The sequence below is a fragment of the Sycon ciliatum genome, chromosome 5 (assembly GCF_964019385.1).
Source record: "Sycon ciliatum chromosome 5, ocSycCili1.1, whole genome shotgun sequence".
Taxonomy (NCBI): Eukaryota; Metazoa; Porifera; class Calcarea; order Leucosolenida; family Sycettidae; genus Sycon; species Sycon ciliatum.
This window is the reverse complement of record NC_088647.1, coordinates 4,276,094-4,301,020: the sequence shown is the minus strand read 5'-3', so window position 1 is coordinate 4,301,020 and position 24,927 is coordinate 4,276,094. Positions and strand designations below refer to the sequence as shown.

Below are 24,927 nucleotides of genomic sequence, written 5' to 3'. Positions count from 1 at the left end.
TTGTGCGCCTTGTGCCTGGCTCGCCTGTGTTTTGGACGTCTTCGTCGAGTTTCCGCTGAATGAACGCCGGACTGCGTCGCTGGCTCGGTAACAGAAGTCTTTTCGGAAGCCCTCTCAGAATTTTTCCAAAATAGCTAACGAGGAATCAGTGCTGGTCTGTTATGTGGTCATGCTGTCGGAACGGACAAACAGCTGGAGACGGTGAATGAAGGAAATTGGCTGGGACGCGACCTTACCTGCCTCGTGGACGTGTGCACGCGGAGAAAACCATGTGTACCGTCCCACCGTCCTCATCGTGGTGCCGCTTCGCCACTAGCACCTCGTTCCTGATTGGTCTCGTGCTTATCGGGATTTCGACCTTGGTTCAAGGGCAAGGTAAGCGTGCTTTGGCCGCTCGTCAAGGTGTTGGCGTGAACCTCACTTGTAGTCGTATATGGCATGCGCTGATGTTACAGCGAGTAGAACTACGCCCAAAATATTTCGACGGGATTCCGCCGTCACAGCACGGTAGAATGGTCCAACGCAAAGGTCTTCCCGACGTTTGTACAATGCACGTAATATACGCAGAATACGCAATTCTAGTGGCTGGCAGTTATACCGAAGGCTCTGTGCGATCGTGGTCTTGCAGGGAAATCTGTCATCTCCATGTTCCAGAGCTTTGAGTCCCAAAATGGCCAAATGGCCCACATTTCCTTCCTGTACTTTTGGACTAGTGAGCCAACCCGGGGAAGAAGTTGTCGGCATATTTCTTTCTGAAGAACCCCCCGCTAAAGTAAAGGGTCAATTGCTTTTCTTTGGATGGTTATAACTGCTACCATCATCGAACAGTGATGATCAAAAGGTTTTTAAACCTGACAAAGCAATGAACATGTCTAAAATCATGTCTAAAATCATGTCTAAAATCATGTTCATTGCTATGTCTTGTGAGGACGCACATTCATGTGCAGCCTTGTAGAGGAAACCGGGAGAGCCCTGTTACACGTGAGTGTTGTACAATGGCATGCCGGCACTATCCCATGTCCAAGCCTCTACACTGCATACATCGGTTTCATAAAGCACAAATTCACAGAGGTCCGAGGGCCAACAAGATGGCTCGCGGCTGTCATGTGCACGCATTACGTGTAGTTTTCGACTAACAGATACAATGTAAGATGGTAGTAGCACACGAGCAAACCATTCAAACAGGGAACCGAGCAATCCTATAGACAAAGCTACCCTGTTTTTACCAGTTCAGGTTTTTCACAATGGAGCACATACATCAAAGCCAGACACACACACCACGGTCAAGTCCGATTCGTACAGCGCTGGTCGAAAATCCGACCACTCACTCGAGAACCGGCGCACCACACATTGAATGGCGGATGTGAGACCTGCAACCGTGCTGTGTTTTTCAGCCTAGGCTCTGCCTGGATCAGGTTGGAAAAATAATCAGAGCTCAATTACTCCTGAATGTACTGTGAGCTGGGCTGCACGACTGTATAGCGGCAAGGGTTGCTTCACTCCGGGGCGCTTATCATACCCAGGTGATCGGATGTCCGTGGCCAGCATTATGCGATATGCCCTCTAATTTGAACGCATACCGTAAGGTGTAGGTCAGGACAAGCTGTTCTACACACCTGTATGCAGTGAGCGTGCATGGCGCATACAGTCATGCTTATGCCTTTATGATGTCCATGTGTATTCCTTACAGATGTGCAGCTGGCGGCCATGTTCAACAGTGGTGGCGTGTCCGGGCAGATTGTCTTCCAGCAGGCAAGTCCAGTCTCTAGCGTGATCATCACCGTCAGCCTCACGGGGCTATCGTCGACAGGCACGCAGTCGCTACCCTGGCACGTTCACCAGTTCCCCATCGATGTAGACCTTCCCCCTAGCCAACGGTGCTCGGCGGCATCGGTCGGCGGGCATTTCGATCCGGACGGCCGCGCGGGCACCAACTACACGCAGCGGTGTACGAGCGACCCGGCACTGTGCGAAGTGGGCGATTTGAGCGGACGCCACGGCGGACTCAGCAACGCAGTGTTCAACGACAGCACGCTTGCGCTTTCTCGATCAGCACGCAGTATAGCCGGTCGGAGCGTTGTGATACACCATGCGAATGGCAGCCGGTGGGTGTGCGCCTCGATTGGCTACTCTGCTGCCCGCGTCACGACGGCGATCGCACGCCTGCAGGGCACGCTGCGTGGAACCGTCGTGTTTCGGCAAGCAGCGGGCAGCAATGACACGACCGTGCTCATGCGACTCTATCAGAGTCAGCTGCTCGGTGCATTGTCCTATCACGTTCACGCGAAGCCCGTCCGAAGCAACACCGATCAAACCGTAGTCCGCTGCAACGCGACCGGTGGCCTCTTTGACCCGTTCGGCATGGCCAGCGCCGCAAACTACTCTGCGCTGTGTGCTGCCCAGCGCAATGCGTGCCAGGTAGGCGATCTCTCGGGAAAGCACGGCACAATCCCTGCATCGCAGAACTTCACTACGCTGTTCTTCACGGATACGTATTTACCTCTTTCGGGAGTAAACACCATTGTGAGGCGCTCCATCGTCTTTCACAACTCCTCCTCTGACAGAGTGGTCTGCAGCAATATCCAAGAGCTCAGGAGCAGAAGAGCCACTGCCGTGTTTGATTACGGCGGCGTCAGGGGTCGTGTGGAGCTGAACCAGCAGTCACCGTGGGACAATACGATAGTATCGGTGCAGCTTAATGGTCTGATGATGATGGCAGGTGGCTATCACATCCATGAATGGCCTGTGCCGTGGCTAGATCTCCTCAGTACCTTGCCGCCACTCAGCACTCGGTTTTGCGGATCACAAGCGGTCGGAGGACACTATAACCCCTTCAGTGCCTCAACACCGTTGCCACCAGGATTAACGCAGGACTTCTATGAAGTGGGAGATCTCAGTGCGAAGTTTGGTGGCCTTGCAGGCTTGAACAGCCTGAATGCTACGTACAGCGACACGTACATCACATTGTTTGGGCCGTACAGTGTTGTTGGTAGGTCCATTGTACTGCACAATGACATTGCCAGCTCACCTCGCTGGCAATGCGCCACCATTCTCCTGGAGTCTACAACCCTGAGTGTGGCGCGTGCCTATTTCACGGGCTCTGTGGTCGGATCGATCTGGTTCATACAGGACGAGAGTTCAAAACCGTCCGATACGACTGTGTTCTCGGATCTTCGCCTAATCTCCGGCAACTCTACGGCTACATCTCACAACTGGCATGTGCACAGCTCGCCCTTAGGTGCTGATGGCCTTGCCACGACATTGCGCTGTGCCAGTGCAGGCGGGCACTTCAATCCACACAACGTCGACCTCTCTCCAGCCCTATATCAGTGCTCGCTGTCTAACCAGCTGCTGTGCGAAGTCGGCGATCTTGTGGGAAAGTCATCGCAGCTGATGCTCTCTACCGGTGCATCGGCAAAGCACTTCTATACGGATGTGGACTTGCCCGTGGCTGCAAATGGAATTCTGGGGAAATCTGTCGTAATTCATGGTACTTTGTATGGTGGTCGGCTGGCTTGTGCTGACATAAGCAGGTTTGCAGTTCAACGTGGTGTGGCAGACTTTGGCACCAAGGGAAGGATTGATTTCTCTCAGATCGGTCCATTTTCGCCCACCCAGCTTGCTGTGAACGTGGCCAATCTAGCCGGCATGGCAGGCGGATATCATATCCACCAGCTGCCCGTGTTTTCCCACTGCGCCTCTACCGGGGGTCACTTCAACCCCCTACAGACCATCTACAGCGGTGGGGTTGTGCCAGTTGGTGGCACGCTGGATGCGTACGAAGCGGGCGATTTGAGTGGAAAGTTTGGCTCACTCTCGGGTCTCGCATCTCTGGACAGAGTCTACAGTGATCTGCGATTCGTTCCTCTGCTTGGCAAGCTCAGCTCTATTGGTCGGTCGGTTGTGGTGCACTTCCCAAACGGCTCGCGTTGGTTCTGTGCCAACATTGGGGCTCCATCATCGGCCAACACAACAACCCTCACGGCAACTATATCAAGTTCGTTTGTAACCGGGACGGTCACGCTCTCACAAATCCCATCCAATCCGGCATTGACTTTTGTCACACTTGATCTACAGCTTGTGGCAGGTACTGGTGGTAGTACACGCCGGAAGAGACAAACTACATCCTCTGCACCGTACACGTGGCTCCTGACGTCGTCGCCACCCTCTGCTAGCTGTAACGGCATTGCAATTGATCCGAGTGGCGCAGCGCAGGCTAGCGATTACGCACAGCGGTGCAGCCAATCGCAACCACTCCTGTGCAGCACAGGCGACCTGTCCGGGAAGCTTGGCAACATTATGTTCAGTGGCAGCTCGTCGGTACTCCGTCAGTTCAGCATCACTGAGAACCTACCTCTCAGTGGATCCAATTCAGGTAAGAAATCAACTACATGTAAAAGGTGTGAAGCAGCATGTACATTTGTACGTGTTGGAGCATGCTCAAGGTGCACCGAGAAAAAAAGTCTCCGTGGCTGTGCATTGCCTCAAGTGCGTATGTTGGTGTATCTTGGGCACAGGGGCTAGCCTTTATTCACAGTCCCCCTATGCTTGTGAGTCTGTACATGTTCTTGAAACCTCCAGTACATGAAAACAACAATGGACGTTGAAAGACAGTAGTAAATAGCAGAGGTCGCTGGTGGCATATTTGACTGTACTCGGCAGTAGAGATGGCGAGCAGCATTGTATTGTAGCTGTGATGTGATTAGGTTGTAAGTCGTAGCGTATTGACTAAGCCGTGGAGTTGCACAGATTGCATGTGATTGGGTACACGAAGGAGGTAATCGTACAGCTCAGCATAACTATAGTATGCATGTTGGTGAATGTGTGTGATGTCGACTGATCTCAATGCCTAATCATGTCCGGGATTGGTTCCAGGAATATTTCATGGGGTATGATGGGTAATCTCTTGCTTAGTTCTCTCTCTCTCTCTCTCTCTCTCTCTCTCTCTCTCTCTCTCTCTCTCTCTCTCTCTCTCTCTCTCTCTCTCTCTCTCTCTCTCTCTCTCTCTCTCTCTCTCGCTCTGTGTCCATCTTGCTTTTGTTCGTTTCATCGTTCAGTTGCCAGCACCACAGTTGTCTTGGCTGATACAAACGGCAACAGAGCGTGTGCTCAGCTGCAAACACCATCCACAGCTCCGACCACATCTGCGACAACAAGTCCTACCACTGCAGCCCCAACCACTGGGAACCCGTCCACCGCACCGCCAGTTACAACACCGCCCACAATGCAGTCAAGCCAAGGAACAACACCCGGTCCATCGACTCAGCCAACAACAGTGCCCAATCCATCCACACAGCCAACAACAACTCCTAGTCCTTCAACCCAGCCAGTAACAACTTCTGGTCCTTCAACTCAGCCAGTAACAACTCCCAGTCCCTCAACTCAGCCAGTAACAACTCCCAGTCCCTCAACTCAGCCAGTAACAACTCCCAGTCCCTCAACTCAGCCAACAACAACTCCCAGTCCCTCAACTCAGCCAGTAACAACTCCCAGTCCCTCAACTCAGCCAACAACAACTCCCAGTCCCTCAACTCAGCCAGTAACAACTCCCAGTCCCTCAACTCAGCCAACAACAACTCCCAGTCCCTCAACTCAGCCAACAACAACTCCCAGTCCCTCAACTCAGCCAACAACAACTCCCAGTCCCTCAACTCAGCCAGTAACAACTCCTAATCCCTCAACTCAGCCAGTAACAACTCCCAGTCCCTCAACTCAGCCAACAACAACACTCTCCCCATCCACGCAACCAACCACAACGCCCAGTCCGTCTGGCACAACAGCAGCACAGCCCATCACTACTCCCCAGGGCACCACTTCTGCTCCCATGACAACCATAACCCCATCCGTACCCGTGACAACCATGGTTGTTTCTAGTACTCCTGCAACAACCATGGCACCTTCCACCCCCATAAGAACTGCACCAAGTACACCTACAACTATGGCTGCCTCCACTCCCTTGACATCTGAGGAGATCACCTCCCACATGACAAGCTCGACCACGGGAGCCACATCTGCCACTGGTACACCGAATCCCGCAATCACTACAGGTACCTTGTCTGCGCCGTCCACCGTTCCAACACCACCTCTGACTAGTGCGGCCATAGTGGCAAGTGTATCAACAACTGCCCTGGGCACAACCACTGCAGCAGCCACTACACCAATAGTAACCACTCCAGCAGCCACCACCCCACCAGCCACCACCCAACCAGCCACCACCCCACCAGCCACTACCCAACCAGCCACCACCCAACCAGCCACCACCCAACCAGCCACCACCCAACCAGCCACCACCCAACCAGCCACCACCCAACCAGCCACCACCCCACCAGCCATCACCCAACCAGCCACCACCCCACCAGCCACCACCCCACCAGCCACCACCCAACCAGCCACCACCCCACCAGCCACCACCCAACCAGCCACCACCCCACCAGCCACCACCCCACCAGCCACCACCCCACCAGCCACCACCCAACCAGCCACCACCCAACCAGCCACCACCCCACCAGCCACCACCCCACCAGCCACCACCCAACCAGCCACCACCCCACCAGCCACCACCCAACCAGCCACCACCCAAGCAGCCACCACCCCAGCAGCCACCACCACCCCAGCAGTCACTACCCCAGCAGCCACCACTGCAACAACATTCATGACAACCACGGCTGCTATGACATCACCCGGTTCAACTCCTATGGCAACAACAGCTGCTATGACATCACCCGGTTCAACTCCTATGGCAACCACAGCTGCTATGATATCACCTGGTTCAACCCCTATGGCAACAACAGCTGCTGTGATATCACCCGGTTCAACTCCTATGGCAACAACAGCTGCTGTGATATCACCCGGTTCAACTCCTATAGCAACAACAGCTGGTATGACATCACCCGGCTCAACTCCTATGGCAACCACAGCTGCTATGATATCACCTGGTTCAACCCCTATGGCAACAACAGCTGCTGTGATATCACCCGGTTCAACTCCTATGGCAACAACAGCTGCTGTGATATCACCCGGTTCAACTCCTATGGCAACAACAGCTGCTATGACATCACCCGGCTCAACTCCTATGGCAACCACAGCTGCTATATCACCTGGTTCAACCCATATGGCAACAACAGCTGCTGTGATATCACCCGGTTCAACTCCTATGGCAACAACAGCTGCTATGACATCACCCGGCTCAACTCCTATGGCAACCACAGCTGCTGTGATATCACCTGGTTCAACCCCTATGGCAACAACAGCTGCTGTGATATCACCCGGTTCAACTCCTATGGCAACAACAGCCGCTGTGACAACACCTGGTTCAACTCCTATAGCAACAACAGTGGCCATGACATCACCCGGTTCAACTCCTATGGTAACAACAACTGCTGCTATGACGGGAACCACATCAGCGGCAACTGCGGCAGTGACATCACCAGCAGGATCCATGGCAACAATGACATCATCAGCGCAGACTCCGTCAACGCAAGCGGGAGGCATGTCATCAAGCATCACCGGCGCGGCATCGACGACATCATCAGTGACATCATTGGGAGCTAGTAATACACTGGGCGGTAGTACAGGTACATCAGCACAGTCAGCCTCCACCAACCAGGCTAGCTCCATGACCATGCAATCAACAGACAGCACTCCCACAGCTGGAGCTGCCACCACAAATTCACCCGCCCCATCCACAATGGCTGCCACGACGACGGGTCCAAACACTCAAACCACAATGCCCACCACAGGGCCGAGCACGGCTCCTCCGGTAGCCACCACGCCAGTTGTTCTTCCACCGACCCAGCAGCCCGTGATGTCAAGCACTCCAGTTCTCCCGGCAACCACTACTCCGGCGACCGAGGGCAGTACTGATGGTAAGGCGAAACACGCTGTGTCTGCTGTCTTATAGGATTGATGATCATGATTCTGATGTCACGCATTCATTGTAGTGTCCACTGAGCACTGGGCTGCACATGCACATGCCGGGATGGCTTCTGACATGATTGTTTCTCAGCTTGCAACAAGCCTAGAGATACTCAGAGCTGATCGGTACAGGTAAACAGTATCAGCCTGTACCACGTGACGTGGAGGAACACTATTGGTTAGGTGGAATAGCACAGATGTGTGTAGAGCCATAGGCTGGTATACTAGTACGTTGCTTTTCTTTGTCCTGTGCACCGGCAATGAACATATTGTCACCACGACTTGCGCTGATGGCTCAAACATGACACATTTTTAAACTGCTCTTTTCTCCACTTTTCTCCCTCACAGCGGCCGGTGGTGGCGGTGGAGGCGGTGGTCTCTCTGCTGGTGCCATAGCTGGCATAGCTGCCGGGGCTCTGCTGGTCCTGTTCATCGTCTTCCTGGCAATCATGTACTGTCGCAAGCACTCGTCCGCCAAGCACAGCTTCATCTCCAGCTCCTCGGCGCCAGACAGCTACAGCACCATGACACCGGCCAATCAGAACAGCGTGGACACGGTCAGCGGGACATTTCATCGTGGCACCGCTGACAACGTGGAGATGGGTAGAATGCGTACCAATACCGTGGTTGTCACCGCCGAAATGATGTGTAAGTTAGTGACTGGTTGCAGTTCTTGATCAGTTGCTCTGCTGGGGTTTGGAAATCTTTGTACAAGATCAACAACTGACTAAGGATTGTAGGAAACATGTGGATTGTGTCATCAACTTTCTCCACGGTACGTGGAAGTTTGACTTGGGTAACCAAAGCAGTAGCAATTGTCTCCTGTCAACACGCTGCTCATGAATCCCTACCCATGACTCTTTATCCATGAATCCCTACCATGAATCCCTAACCATGAATCCCTAACCATGAATCCCTTCCATGAATCTCTATGAATCTCTACCCATGCATCCCTAACCATGAATCCCTACCATGAATCCCTACCCATGAATCCCTACCCATGAATCTCTACCCATGAATCCCTCACGGGCCATGAATCCCTCACCGCCTATGAATCCCTTCCCATGAATCCCTACCCATGAATCCCTGCCCATGAATAACAAAACAGATGTGATCTTCCCATCTCGTGCTCATGCATCGTCTGTCTGTGATCTGGGTTATTTTTGCTTAGCTAACGAGAAGCACCACTTTGTTGCCATCTATAACTTCGCTGCCACGCAACCTGATGAGCTGGACCTGAAGGTCGGCGACATTGTCATCATCACAAAGAGCAGTGAATCCGGCTGGTGGAGGGGTGTGATGCGGGAAACAGGCGAGAAAGGATGGTTCCCAGCCGAGTACGTCGTGAGAAAGATGGATATGCAAGATGAAGAGACGACGGGCTTTGGAGATGCTGAAACTGCCGAGGCAGCAGCAGGTAAATGCTATAATGGCTCTTTGATCAGTGCCAGTGCATCATGGATATGCTTGCTATGCAAATGCCTCCTCAGAAACATAATGCCTTGCAATGTCCTGTACATGCTTTCCTTCTGTCCCACCGAGCAACAAAGCACGGTAGTCTATAACTCATAATTATGTGTATTAACCGAACAACAAAGCGCGGTGTGCTCTGAAACCCGTGTATGGATTCCCTCTGCTTTTCCGAGGCTTCTGTCCACATAAATACATAAATACAGCCTTGCCAGTAAATTAGGTACACGTAGATGTAATCTAGCACCCATAGCAGAATGTTTGCATACTTGTCCATGCATAGTACATGCATAGCACATGCACAGTACATGCAAGTTATTATTAGTAACAATGTGATGATGCATGGGCTATGCTTGACCTTTTCCACAGATGCAAGCATGGTCTCAACGACTACTTCGCAATCCTACAGCAACGAAGATCAGCCATTGATCAGTGGAGAAGGTAACAGTGCAGCCGAACAGGGCACAGGCAGCGCCGCCGAGGATGCGGCTGAGAGCTCCGGCGGTGGTCTCAGTGTCATGCTGGCCAGTGCGCTGAGAAAGCGTGCCGACAGCAAGAGCCACAACCTTTCGTCCGTCACGGAAGAACGCGGCCTGCTCTCGGCTGAAGAAGCCCCGATGCAGGACCCATCCGACTCCTATTCCCAGTGGGGAGACAACTCGACAATGCAGTACCCAGAAGATAATAGTACTGTCTTTGCGAATGCACAGGCTGATGACGGATATCCAAACACTGGAGTTGAACAATCTTCCGCTGATTTAAGCAACACACAGTCACAAACACCTCACCGCGCTACACAGCCGCAGAAGGAGACCGGACAGCGCAAGACCTCCTCGGTTCGGAAACCGTCTGCAGCGCCACCTCCACCGCCTGCAAAACCAACGGCTGCACCCCCACCACCCCCTGTAGCTGCAGCTGCGGTGACGACAGCGGCGGCGGCAGTAGTTGCTGAACAGCCAACGAGCACAGCACCCGATGTGCACACGTCTGCCCAGTGGCCGGCAATTTCGGAGGAGGTTTCTTCTTCAGCCGACGCATCAAACCAGGGTGCTTCCTCGACTGATGATGCTCCAACTGGCATGGCTGCACTGTCGGCAAAGCTTGCTGCAGCATTCGTCGGTGGTGTGGCACTGAAACCCCAAGCTCAAGATGATGGTAATCAATCCAGTGCCACTCCCGTTGCCGCTTCGGAGGTCCAGACCGACCATCCAGCAGTGACGGAGAGTTCACCGTGGGATTCTGCAGCCGTGGAACCAGCGGTGGTAGCTGTGGATGTAGCTGCTACAACAACGGCCGCATCACCAGACACGGTCACTGCTGCTACTGCTGCATCTAATCAGCCAGGTACCATGTGATATCAAACAAATATTTTGTTTTGCTTTTTCATTAGTTGTTGTGCCAGGCCAGTGGTATCATGTCACTTCTGTGATTGCCTGTTTAAAAGAGGATTCTTCACACCGTGTGATATCCCAACAGTCTTGGTTGCCTGGTGTATTGTTGACTTGTAGCTAGTCACTGGACAAACTTGTCGTTGTGTTCACACAGGGTGCACTCAGTGTCGCGGCTGAAAGTGCATAAATGCCGCAGGGGCAGAGCTCGGCACACTATGAAACCTCGGTCCAGACCACTGCTTTACTGTGCAACATCATTGTTCTACTCGTAACATTTTCATTCTCGAGGTACCTCTTTGCCTGTTCCGTGTTATCTGTGAAGGAGATGCTCCATTTCCTCCTTAGTCAACTCAACTGTGTTTTCTGCCATCATTCTGCTTTCTCATGATCCCATAGATCTTGGGACGTTTGAGATCCTCTATGACTATGCACCCACGCGAGATGATGAACTAGCCCTGGTGGCCGGAGACAAAGTCAAAGTGCACGAACGAAACGACGAAGGCTGGGCGCGTGGCACCTGCCAGCAACTCAGCGGCTGGTTCCCAGGGAATTATATCAGTGAATCGCCCGAGCCAGTCGAGGAGGTGAGAATGTTTACTACTTGTGCTTAATCGGGTAGCGGGTTAACGCCATTAGAGAGGCATTCTGACGAGGTGTGAGGAAATGTGAGCCTGATGCTGCTCAAACGAACAGAACAAGCTTCACGTCCCTCACAACACTGCAGCACTTTCAAACATTTCCACAAGAACTGTCAATGCTAACTCATCAGGTGGAAGAACACTGGCCTAAGAAACCAAACAAGCACTAGCAAGCACTAGCAAGCACTAGCTGCTAAGCAGCACATGTACATGTAGCTGATACTGCTCAGCTGTGATCAAGCACAGCCGAGAAAATCATGATTGTGTACTGTTAGTATAAGCCGGCTTTTAGCCGCTTATCAATGGCGTGGTTGCATTTCTTGCCTCAACAACAGTGCAAGTGGGAGGTATGCATCTAAGATGGCCGTCACTTTTTTGCGGGGCAAGTTACCCCATACTTGGCAGGTACAACCCGTTATTGCAAGTTTTGCGTAGCTAAAGTATGTTAACGCGGTGACGTAATGTTTTCACTGTATGCTGATGTCTATCACGCGCGTGTTCGCGCCAGCTCACGGATGCGCCGTTGTGCGCATGCGCAAACTCTCCCAGCAGCTCGCTTTGCATACGTACACCCTTCAGCAGCCTTCGTGCCTGGCTCTCTTTGTTAGTTGCATTGGCTCGCATGACTCTTGCTCCGTGTTTTCAGTTTTCAAACTCCGGAGTTCTTCATGACTCTTGCTCCGTGTTTTCAGTTTTCAAACTCCGGAGTTCTTCAGTTCTGTTCAGACTTCCTTGTACAAGGTGACATCGTCGTTTCGGTCTCTTGTTGCCTAGTTGTGGTGTCCAGTCCCTGGGCGGGCTGGAATTCTGAGTGCTGTATCCGCGGAGTGGTTTACTCAAATTTTCTCAAATTTTCCCACGCTGAGGCAAGAGATGTCGCGCAGGTCCGCCAGGTCATCTTCTAGCCCCTACGCTAGAGCAACATCCTCCTCTGCTCCTGGAACCACCCAGGCCGGAGCCCCGGCCCAGAACCCCGCGCCGCCTCGTGCTCCTCGTGCTCCGGCTCTACCTGGCCAAGTGCCTCCGTCTCAGTCAATGCCGGCCGGCCAACCACCCCAGCCCTCGCTGGCGAGCCAGATCTCCGCCGCCGTGGCTGTTGCTATTCAGCCTCTGGCCGACAAGGTTACCCTGCTGGAGCAGGCTGGCGCGGCCCAACTCGCCGGCCCAGGAACTGGCGTCAACTCGGGACTCGCTCATGTTCCGACGTTCAGCGGGGCCTCGCTTTGTGCTGCCGGATCAATCGCCACTGCAGCGCCGGTTTTACCAGCATCAGTACCGGCTGCCAGCCACCCGCCACAACAGTGGCCGTCATCTGGAGATCTCCCCGTGGTGCCGCCTCGCCTTCGAGACCGGATTGTGCGAGGTGAGTTCACAGAATTGAGTGATTTGCTGCCTGAATCCCTGGGTTTCGAGGGGGATCATGATGTGATGCAACTCGACGTGGGCGCGGGCCGATCTGTGCAGCTCGTCCCCAAATCTTCCCACCGGCAACCCGCCAAACGACACATCTATGATCTTGCCACATGGGTGGAAGCGTTCACCACCTACTCGAGGGTGCTGGCCGACGCCTCACCACAGCTGGCAGGTGATCTCTGGGCGTATCAGGCCATCATTGTCGATGCCAACGTCCGGTTCCACAATGATGCCTGGCTGTCCTACGACCGCAAATTCCGTATGGCCAAGGCGTCCCTCCCTCACCGCTATTCCTGGTCCGTCATTGACCCGAACCTGTGGCAGTCTTGTCTCACGGGCCGTGGGCGGCCTCCGTGCCAGCGTTGCTCCATGGTCCAAGTCAGCCCAGCAGCTGCCCCTTTCGTGGGGGGCTCCCAGCCCCAACAGCGCCTACTGGGAGCCAGTTCTCGCACCAGCCTCGCTTTGACGGCAAAGCCATCTGTCGTAATTTCAACTTCGGCAGCTGCTTGCTCTCCCCCTGCTCCAGAGCACACGTCTGCATTCAGTGCCGCGGCCGTCACCCCGCACGCCAATGCTCCAAGTCTGGTGACTCGACCAAGAAATAACTCTCACCCCAGTGGTGACGCTGCTTTACAGGTGCCCACTAGCACGCCTGTTCATGTTCGGCGCTTTATCAATCTTCTCTCTCCTCATCCAAATGCAGTATTTCGCTCTTATGTTTCACAAGGCATGCAGTATGGCTTTCGTATTGGCAGCTCTCGCCCCATTGCATCTTCTGTTATGTCTCCTAATCACCCTTCGGCTTGTGCTTGCCCTGCTGAGGTTACTACTCATCTGCTTACCTGTTGTGACCGCGGAGAAACTGTGGGCCCATTTGCATCTCCGCCATTCCCTCACATGCATATTTCTGGTTTGGGTGCTATCCCGAAGTCTAATGGCAAACTGCGTATCATCCACGACCTCTCGTCCCCTGCCGGCTTGAGTGTGAATGACGGTATATCTCGGGATGAATTCAGCCTGCAGTACGAAACTGTCGATACAGCTATCTCTCTGATCATGCAGGCAGGGCGTGGCGCTCTTTTGACGAAGGTCGACATCAGGAATGCATTCCGTCTCTGTCCTGTTGCCCCCTGTGACTGGCCCTATCTAGGCATCTTCTGGCAGGGACAATTCTATCATGACAAAGTGCTACCATTTGGATTGCGTTCTGCACCATACATATTCGATAAATTCGCCACAGCAGTCCAGTTTATTCTCGAGGATGCATGCCACCTAAGCCAATTACTCCACTACCTGGACGACTTTCTGAACGTTAGTCCGCCCCACCTGCCCGTTGCGGAACATCATCGCTCACTTATCTTAGACATGCTCCGCTATTTGCAGATACCGGTGGCCTCTGAGAAAGTCGAAGGCCCATCCACATGTCTCACCTTCCTCGGCCTGGAGCTGGATTCGCTGACGTTTGAGATCCGGCTACCGTCCGCCAAACATGGGGCGTATCTCGGCAAAGTCAACGGCCTCCTTCAATCAGGCATGGCGTCCCGGCGCGAACTCGCCTCCGTGTTGGGCAATCTCTCGTTCGCGGCCCGGGCTATTCCTGCCGGTCGTACCTTCCTGAGGCGCCTGTACGACCTTGACCGTGCAACAAGCAACCTTCCAAAGCACAAGGTTCTCACCCTGTCAGCCGGAGCAGTGAACGACCTCAAATGGTGGCAGCGTACCCTATCAGTCTGGCCAGGGAAGTCGTTCTTCCTCCTGGACAAATGGACAAAGGCGCCCAACTTGCAATTGCAGACTGATGCCAGCGGTAACCAGGGCTATGGAGCGTACTTCCAGGGACGATGGATCCGTGGAGCATGGTTGCCCCACCAGCATTCAGAGTCCATACAGTATAAAGAACTGTACGCTATTGTCATCGCAACCAGTACATGGGCGTCAGAGTGGAAGTCCCTCCGTATTGAGTTTCAGTGCGACAACTCAGCTGTTGTAGACTGCATCAAATCCGGCACCAGCAGATCGCCACCCATGATGTCTCTAGTTAGGTGTCTGTATCACCTTTGCGTTGCTCACGATTGCCTGATTTCAGCAGTGCACATCCCTGGTGTTACTAATACCATTGCCGATGCTCTTTCCCGGAATCTGTTGCAGGAATTCCGCTGCCTGGCACCCACGGCACAGCTCCATCCGGACATGCCGATCTTGCCCACACCGGACTGACCGAAGACGTGGCCAGGCTGGCGTCCCTGGCAATAGCACCGTCATCCAGGAGGACATACTCAGCGTCAGAGCGGCGGTACCTGGATTTCTGTCAGCAGCATGGCGTCGTGGCCCTGCCTGGAAGCGACGTTACGCTGTGCTACTACGCAGCCCTCCTCATGCGCACACTGCGGCCGGCCTCGGTTCGCACATATATGTCAGCCATCCGGAACTTACACGTCGAAATGGGCCTCGAGTACCCGAATCAGCCGACGTCCCTGCTGTCACGAGTGTTAAGAGGCATAGCCCGTTCGTCGGGACCTGGCCGCCCTCGTTTGCCTATCACAACACCCATCCTCCGGCAACTCTGCCAACGCCTCCAAGTTTCCTCCATGCGGCACCCAGTTGACCAGGCAATGCTGCAGTGCGCCTTCACCCTGGCCTTTTATGGCTTCCTGCGCTGTGGTGAGCTCACCTCGTTGACGTTTGGCAACGTGGCCCTGGACCAACAATCATTTCGTATCACCATCACGCTGCTGCAATCAAAGACGGACCCGGACGGTAGGGGCACGGTAGTCCACGTGGGCGGCTGTACCGATGTCATCAGCTGCCCTGTTACGGCGATGGTGCGGTACCTGACGGCAGTGTCAGCGGAGTCCCAATCTCCTAGAGATCAGCTGCTCGCCTACCACAATGGCCAGCCTCTGACACGGGCGGACGTCACGAGGGAGGTGCGGACCCTCCTACCGCTTTGTGGGATTACAGATCCGTCCAGCTATGCCAGCCACTCATTCCGGATCGGAGCAGCCACGTCTGCAGCTATCGCAGGCGTACCAGAGCACGTGATCCGCCATATGGGGCGATGGCGCAGCGACGCCGTGCTGCGCTATATCCGTGTTGAGCCATCCGAGGTGCGGCTAGTATCAGAGAAGCTGGCCACAGTGAGTGACTGACCAGTAGCGCTGCACCTTGACGAATGTCTCCTCCGGTATACATACCAACTCTCAGTACCGCTATCGGTACCTAGATTTCTCGACTGCTAGCAGCTCCTGCTATACTCCTCGTTCAATGCTCGCGTTATTTCTGAGCACTGACTTATTTGGTTGGCCCACCAGGGTAACTAGCTTGGGCACTGAACTCTCAGTAGCTGGCAGCATTCTCTCTACTCTCCCGAATCACTCTATTCGGTTACTGCCCTTGGCAGGTCAGCCGCCATTTCGGTCTCACTCTCGGTCCCCGCCTCTGTCGGGTCGGCCGCCTCCATGGTTACACACTGCCAGCTCCTTCGCCCAGTTACCCTGTGGTGCCAACCAACTACTGCTGTGTCTGTGTGTGGGTCGTGTATGCCTCCGCGTACGGAGCATGCGTTAATGCAAGTTTTGCGTAGCTAAAGTATTTTAACGCGGTGACGTAATGTTTTCACTGTATGCTGATGTCTATCACGCGCGTGTTCGCGCCAGCTCACGGATGCGCCGTTGTGCGCATGCGCAAACTCTCCCAGCAGCTCGCTTTGCATACGTACACCCTTCAGCAGCCTTCGTGCCTGGCTCTCTTTGTTAGTTGCATTGGCTCGCATGACTCTTGCTCCGTGTTTTCACCCACCCACCCACACCGACTTCATTGTGTTACAATTCTCATTCTGTAGCACCCCGCTTATACTACTAACCTCATTCGTCTTCCAAACTCACTCTGCTAAACAAAAACAAGCAGGGATTGGGCACTGAACTCTCAGTAGCTGGCAGCATTCTCTCTACTCTCCCGAATCACTCTATTCGGTTACTGCCCTTGGCAGGTCAGCCGCCATTTCGGTCTCACTCTCGGTCCCCGCCTCTGTCGGGTCGGCCGCCTCCATGGTTACACACTGCCAGCTCCTTCGCCCAGTTACCCTGTGGTGCCAACCAACTACTGCTGTGTCTGTGTGTGGGTCGTGTATGCCTCCGCGTACGGAGCATGCGTTAAAGTACATTATGAGTATGACCTCACAAAGTTCATGACCTTTTATGCCGAGTTGGTATCAAGGTGTGTACTGTTGTAGTGGACTTGCATGAAGCCCCTGTCTTTCTTTTCACTGCGGTGTTCTACTCATACATAGGATGTGAAGAATGAAGTGCGTAAGATGGTTAGTGCACTGCACCTGGACACCGTAGCTGCAGCAGCAGCTGCCCCAGAACCCGATGCCAACCGGCCGGAAGAGAAACAAGATGAAACGCAGACAACAGTAGAACAAACTCCTGTAGCGGTATCCCCGGCTGCCGACAGCTCCAACACCAAAACAGAGACCGATCAGTTTGTCGAGCAGGGAATTGGTGAGTGTTTGTTTTACTCTGTTAGCCTAGCGTGTACTCTAAACATGTACAGCATGTCAAAGATAGTTACCATGAGGCTCTGCGCTTAGACACGGTTCCTCCTGGTATTTCCACTGCACCTCTGGATAGTATGCCGTGACGTACATCTGAGAGGGTTGCGACATGTGTGTGCTTTGCACTGTCCATTGTGTGGGTGCTTCTACGCTGCAGAACATCGTGCACTGTACGCGTACACAGCACAGCGGGATGATGAGCTGACATTTGAAGACGGCTGCACAGTGCTGGTGTTCGACACTCCGGACAGTGGGTGGTGGAGAGGCGCGGCGGGCGAGAGGACTGGCTGGTTCCCAGGCAGCTACGTTGAGGTGCGTTCGGGTGCAATCTGTGTAGGCGTATTCGGTACTGTGCCCTCACTTTTAGACTTGTGGTTGTAGAAGTTTCACGTAAGGAGGCATCAGTATGATTGCTTCACTGCTGTAAATGTGCGAACCAGCCAACACTGTCCAGCGCTAATTCATAAGAAACCAGCTTGATCAGTGCTCATTAGCGTGTATTGTTCTTCTCCTGCTTCACCAGCTAGTAACTTGCAGTTCACCAATCCAGTGACATGCTTGTACATGTACAGTCAACCTTGGGAATTACGACCCGGCTCGATTGTGCATGAGAAACGTGTCATTATTTGCGAGTTGTCGTTATTCGTGAACGGTTGAAATTAACCAGTCAAATGGTCACTGGGTCTGACGGTTGTGTTGTTATTTGCGAGTTGTCGTTATTCGTGAACGGTTGAAATTAACCAGTCAAATGGTCACTGGGTCTGACGGTTGTGTCGTTATTTGCGAGTTGTAGTTATACCCGAGGCCAGGGCGTTCCTCGCGGGACGGTTGTTATACTTGAGGTTGGTACTCATGAAGTTGACTGTGTGTACATCCATATGCTTGTTGTTAGCATGATCAGGGCCCTTTATGATAGTGCAGGCACATCAGGCATCCGTGACACAGATATGAAGAAGCGTGCTGCACACCATAATATCAGTGCCTGTACCGGATCGGTGGCACTCGCTGTTTGCGGCTGCCTGTGGTCACAACACAAGCATGTATTATAATTGTATTGTATTATTTTACTTGGGCATTCCCAACAGACCCTAAGGTCTTCTTACAGGGTGCCCAAGATGAATGAAATTGTTAAGTTCCTGGCGAAATGAATTGGGGATATGATTTGTGCGAAGGGATTCGGGAAGCGCATTAAAGCGGTCAGCACCAAGGAATGAAATAGATCTGTACTTTGTGTTCTCCTCCTCCTGTCTTCCGTCCAGCCTATTCTTACCATGTACGATGCTGGAGATCAGGCCGAGGAAGCTACTTCTGCAGCAGCAGTGCCGGTAGTCGAATACAACGCTACACCGGCCACTGAAGGTTAGCACAATTTCCCACACGTCCTTGCTCGCACTAGTTTACCAATGGCACACATTCTAACAACTGCCCATGCCATGGGAAACTGAACTGAGGTATGCCCGTCAGCCCAGCCGTGTGCACCGAGCGTGTTCCACCTCTGCAGCATCTCTCTAATTCCCTGCATACAATACATCAAGCCTAGATCCTCTACTGCTGAGGTCCGAAGTCTGGGACGGGTGCACTAGTCATAGAATGTTGCATCCGATACTAGTATGTCCTACATACGGTGTATTTGCTGATCACTGAGATATTCAGTTATAGTTATAGGCAACCAATGGTTTCCTGATGGAATGACATGATGCTACATTGTGACTATTTCTCCTGTGTCGGTTGCCACACCATCAGCTGCTGAAACATTGAGTGCCCAGGAGCCTGCTAAGCAAGAAGATGCTGAACGTAAGTCAGTCCTAGATGGTGTTGTACTTTTGATGGTTGCCTACCTTCAATATCAGTAGACTTCTTGAAGTTCTTGTACTACCACATCTGACACCTGATCATGGCGTGGTGGCGTCCCACGGAAGCGGAAAAGTGGTTCTTCACCCGCCCTGTACGGGACCCCGTGCAATTTTTTTTCTTGTACTGATTCACCCCAGCCTTGTGCAGACTAACTTGTATGTGTCGTCTGTGTTTGCGCGTGCTATATGCTAAACATTCTGTGCCTTGTTTTGTGGCCATACTGCTGTTCACATAGCGTCACCAGCCATGCCCGCCATGGGTGGTTTCCAGGCTGAGCTACTGAAGAGCTTGAATAAGACAAAGCGCACACCGGCAGCTGCCACCGAGACTGGGCCACAGCCACCGGTGGAGAAAGCAGTCGAAGGTATGTATCTGCTGGACTTTGTTTCCTTACCTCGATGCATTGCCAACTTGGTGCAGAGGTACCATACCATTGAATCTACACTGTCACGGGGGATTTCAAAGGCTCAGTTATGAACACTATGAAGACCAGATATGTCAGTCCCATTCATGGAGGTGACTTGATTACGGAATGCATTGAAACTAGATTGGGAACAGTTGGGTCTGAACAAATGTATCCTGTATGTGGAGGCAGTCTTGGTTGAGTAATGTGCCGTCCTGTCTACGTGGATGAACATGTGACTGTGTGTTCTACACGCCTTTCATGATTTGAGGTCTGTCTGTGAGGAGAATGCGTTCCGCAACTATAACAATAGAGCTGCCCGGTTAGCTCAGTTGGTAGAGCATCAGACTTTTAATCTGAGGGTCAAGGGTTCAAGTCCCTTATCGGGCGTAGCAGTACATTTTTTCTTCTTCCTTATCATAAACTGCCAGAATGATAAAATTGATGTGGGTTTGGACAGATAGGTGCATACATATTGATAAAGTGACTGCATGCTGCAAAGAGAACACAAAATAGTGCAAGTCTGCTCAGTTTGGCCCATCGTGTATTTCTTTTTGCTGACAACCTATCCGGAGATCATGTACAGTTGAACATCGATTATCCACACATCGACTATCCGACCATTCGATTATCCGTAACAGTTTTTTTGGGCGCACGTGCCGTAGAGTACGCACTGTGCATGTAGTGAGCCATTCAAAAAATACGAAAATTTTGAAAAGTAAAAAGTAAAAAGGTCGTGCGGCTAGTAATAACCACTGAAAGTGTGTGAGTGACAGTTTTTTCTTATCCGGAACATTTGCCTTATCTGAACACCGCCTGACAGTTGTCTGCCCAGAGGTGGTCGGATAATCGATGTTCAACTGTACTGTAAAACCGGAAAGTCTAACGAGTCACAAAGTCTAACGTTTTAACGTCCAATTATTTTTCGTTATTTGAAAAAACCGTTATCGAGAGATGTCTGTCCAAAGATGCTCATACAGATGGGTGGTCAGGTAGTCATCGTTAAACTTTCTGCACGCTATCATGCCAAAATTACAAAAACGTTAAACTTTTTGGTTGTTAGACTTTCCGGTTTTACAGTACATGTATTCCCCCGTAATACAGAGTACATAACCTCCCAGACGGCCAGAGTGTGCAACGCCTGATCCAGCTCTGCATAGGGTCATCAAGAGTACATAACCCCCCAGAGTGTGCAACGCCTGATCCAGCTCTGCATAGAGTCTTCGTCGAGCGTAATCGGATCTTTGCGTCATAATACCGTACACATCTGAGGGGAACTCGGGGAGTCGCGGGTACTCTCGGATCAAAAACATGGTGCACTGCCTCGAGACTGGCCTTGCGCTGGTGTGGAGTGTACGCATGACATCAGAAGATCCGATTCCGCTCGACCAAGACCTTATGCAGAGATGGATCGGCGTTGCACACTCTGGGGGGTTATGTACTCTTGGTAGTACAGAGATGGCTCACGACTTGGATCTTTTTTACTCTAGATAACACAAATCCACAGTGGATCAAGAGATTATGCTAGCAGCAGAGTTACACTCTTTGTTGATGTGCTCTTCGCATGCTGCTTTAGGCTGAGTGCTGTGCTTATTGTTGGTGTGTTCTCACAGTATCGCCACATCACGTCGAACAGACTCCAGCATCCGTATCTACAGCCGAGGAGCCCGTGTCCACTACACCTGTTATCCCTACACCTGTTATCCCTACACCCGCACCAGTACAATCTACAGCAGCACCCGCACCAGCACAGAAAGAGGTTGGTTTCAGATTTGAAGAGCCATTCTGATTCTCAGGCTTTCATTGAGCCCCACTACATAGTGCTAGTGGTGCAATTTGACTGATTGCACGGGGAAGATACCGTTGACGGCGAGGCAAAGCCGCTTGGCGCAGCAGGCACGCGCTTATGAGCCAAAGGGAGTCTTCCTAGCCTGTACTGCCATTCGATTTTCCGAGCCACATTAGTGCACATTAGTCATTAGTCCTTGTCCATGCATGTAGGTATGTGCATAATAATATAATACTACAGCTCGCACATAGCTCATATGAAAAAATCAAATGAGGGTCATGCATCTGTCGACAACGTCGAGCCAGCGCGTTCTGTATGAGGCAAGTCGCTCCAACATTATAGAAATGACCGTTTACTTCTCAACAGTGTCTCTTTTGGAAGCGGAGCAACTTGCCTCAGACAGAACGCATTGACTCGAGTATGTGCATACTAGTAAATTGCCATATATGGTGTAGCCATTGTCCATGCATGTAGGTATGTGCATATATTGCCATATAATGCTATGGTGTGCGTGTTGTGTTTGAACCTGATCTCAGGTACCTCTCACCAGACGGCAAACCAAGCGCAAGGCGCCGGTTGCGCCCCAAGCTCGCAAGAAGAACATGCTACAGGTCCGCGATGGCATGGCAGTTGTGCAGCGTGAGTTTGTGCACAAAGCGCCGGAGCCAAGCACTACTAGTGCTACCACTACAAATACTGCTGATGTTGCAGAAACTCCTGCAGGAGAAGACACAGCACCGACTGATGCTCCAGCAGCTGCAGCAACAACACACCGCCGTCCTCCGCCTCCATCGCGACCACTTCCACCACCACCCACCCGGCCAGTACCTGCTGAGCCCAAGAAGAAGCAGCGGTCTCATCGCCGCTCTGCACCACCACCACCCAAGCGCGGCATGACACCTTCGACCTCAACGTCGACCGTGGGGCAAGCTGCCAACACTTCAGCTCCACAGCCGCCAGCACCAGCAGTACCAAACGTGGTCGCTCAAGCAGCAGCCAAGGAAGCTAAGCCGGCACCTGCTCACCCGGCTGAGCCACCTAGCAATGCGGGCAAGTCCAGCTCAGTCCCTGCTCCCGTCAAGCTACCCCTGCTCACCAGTCCCAAGGCAAAGCCTAGTGTGGACAATGTGACCAAGCCTGCGACGGTCCCAACAACCAAACCAACAGGCGGAGGAGAGTCTTTAACAGAGCTCGTGGACGACGTAGATGATTTGATGAGCTCCCTGGAAAAGCCGCCGGTAGCCAGCTATACTAAACAGCCCAAGACCATCACCCCTGTGAAGTCAGATACCCGTCCCGAGAAGCCATCGGTCACACCGCCCAAAGATGCGTCTACAACTCCCGCCGGCAACAAGGAGCGGAGGTCTGCACCAGGGAAGCCTCAAAAGAAAGCAGAGACACCGACCACAGCAGAACAGCCAGCAGCTAAGAAGGATTCCAGTGTGGATGGCGCGCAGTCATCAGATCCATCTGGGAGTAAAAAGTTGGCTGCATCAGCGCCAACAATAGCAGTGCAAAAACCTGCCCCAACCAAACCTCCAGAGGCACCGGTCACATCAGGCAAACCCAGCACATCAGGCAAACCCAGCACCCCAGGCAAACCCAGCACATCGGCCAAGCCCGGCGCAGCCCCAAGAACAGCATCCAAGCCTCCCACGGCAGCACGGCCTCGGCCACGAGCAGCTGTAGCTGTGGCTGCGACTGGCGCTGGCACTGCAAGTGAGCCGGTATTGGATCCTAAACAAATTAGCAATGATCCACCACGTGCAGTTTCTCCTAAGCCACCCAGCAGACCAAAACCCAGACAACAGCCAGCAGCAGTAAAGGCAGAAGATCCGACACCTGCTGACACTGGCAACAGTGCTGAGACGTCCAAAGCTCAACCACCTAAGCCACGGCCAGTGCGGACACCCGCAGTTTCTGCTCCTGTTGCTCCTTCTCCTTCGGAAGAGAACGGTGCATCGCTCGCACTTGGAAAGGAGGAGAAACCAAAGCCATCACCGAAACCTCGTAGGGTGACACAGAGCACCACGGAGAGGTCCGGTGTGGATGTCAAAGCCGAGTCCAAGCCTGAGGAACGTCCTGCATCGCCAGCAGAAGCACCAGACGAGCCGGCTTCAAAGCCAACGGCACCGAAGCCAGCCATTGCACCCTACAAGCAATACAAGAAGAGCAGCTCTTCCCAAGACGACGCAGAGAAGCCTAGTCAGCCTCAAACATCTACTACTCAGCGACCAACAGAAGCAGTAGCAGCAGTGCCAAAAAAGCCTGGTCCACAGAGACCCTCAGCTGGTCCGAAGAGGCCAACAACTGGACCAAGCAGACCACCGCAGGCCGCAGCAACTGCGCCTAGCTCTGAGACGACTGCATCTACACAGCCAAAGCCAGGCCGGCCATCGCGACCTCCTTCAGGACCAACAACACCTGCTACGTCCCCGACTTCTCCAACCTCTCCTGGCTCCAGTGAAGGCATCGGTGAGGAGCCGAAGGCCAAGCCTCGTAGACCGACGGTCAACACCAAGGCAGTAAAAGCTGCACCTCGCTCCGAAAAGTCGAGCTCGAAGAGCAGAGCAGCCGAGGGTCCCCCGACACACCCAGCGCCAGTTTGCTCGGCAAAGGCAGTGCGCACTGGAAGCAGCACTGTGCTGACCGCTGTCATGTCGTATACCGCTGAATCAGATGCAGAACTCACCTTTGAGAAGGGCGTCTGTATGATGGAACTAGAGCCGGCAAATGAAGATGGATGGGCGCTCGGCTTGACTGACGATGGAAAGCAAGGGTACTTCCCCATCACATACTTCTTCAGCTGAGCACGCTCGTCTGCAGCTCAATCAGTCAAGGGCAAGACAGAGTATTGGACTGCAGCTTGGTTGCCATCCAACAGGCAATCATGCTCGCCGCTAGGTAACTGGATAGACACCACATGCACTGGCTGTATGTGCTGTAAATTGTGTAAGCGTTTTCGAAAATAGTGCAGTTTACCGGGGTAGTTCCTGCTGGACCTTCTTGCATAATAGTTTGTGCTACTGGGATTCCCCCTTCTATTTCTGTAGGTCCCAGTTCCCCCTCTATAGCAGGCCGGCCTGCCCTGAATATGAGAATAATTTTCACAGTATACGAGTACACATAATGCATTTTGTGTAACGAATGCTTCGGATCAGAGTGAATATCGTAATTATTGTGTAATTTTTGAATGTATCTACATGGACTGTATTTTCAAGTTTTCGCTTTACCTTTCTGCAAAGCTATTATGTCATTCACTCGTTCGAGGGAATGGCTACCCGACGTGCGATTGTTTTATACTCCAAAGCATCTGCAGGCAGGCCTGCAGGTAGTCACCGAGCCACCCTGAACTGCATTTGTCTGCCTTACTATGCGCCCCCCCCCCTTTTCCTGATCACAAGTCCTTTCTCTTTCTTTGCCTGGAGGCTGGCCTCCACTGCTATACTGTATTTACACATGAACATTGTACACGATGAAAACATCATTGGCTCTACCAA

General features: G+C 52.8%; 1 protein-coding gene and 1 non-coding gene across 2 annotated transcripts; both read left to right on the top strand.

The window, feature by feature from the left end:
• LOC135817246 (mucin-19-like) lies at positions 1-24,927 on the top strand. Its single transcript, XM_065330374.1, has 14 exons — positions 1-375; positions 1,691-4,375; positions 5,058-7,865; positions 8,263-8,562; positions 9,086-9,331; positions 9,754-10,728; positions 11,172-11,359; positions 17,115-17,328; positions 17,539-17,693; positions 18,641-18,740; positions 19,125-19,175; positions 19,471-19,599; positions 21,252-21,397; positions 21,964-24,927. The coding sequence occupies exons 1-14, from the start codon at positions 270-272 to the stop codon at positions 24,235-24,237; spliced, it is 10,377 nt and encodes a 3,458-aa protein (XP_065186446.1). The 5' UTR covers positions 1-269; the 3' UTR covers positions 24,238-24,927.
• On the top strand, positions 19,956-20,028 carry Trnak-uuu (transfer RNA lysine (anticodon UUU)). The gene has a single exon. It is a non-coding gene; the product is annotated as a tRNA-Lys (tRNA).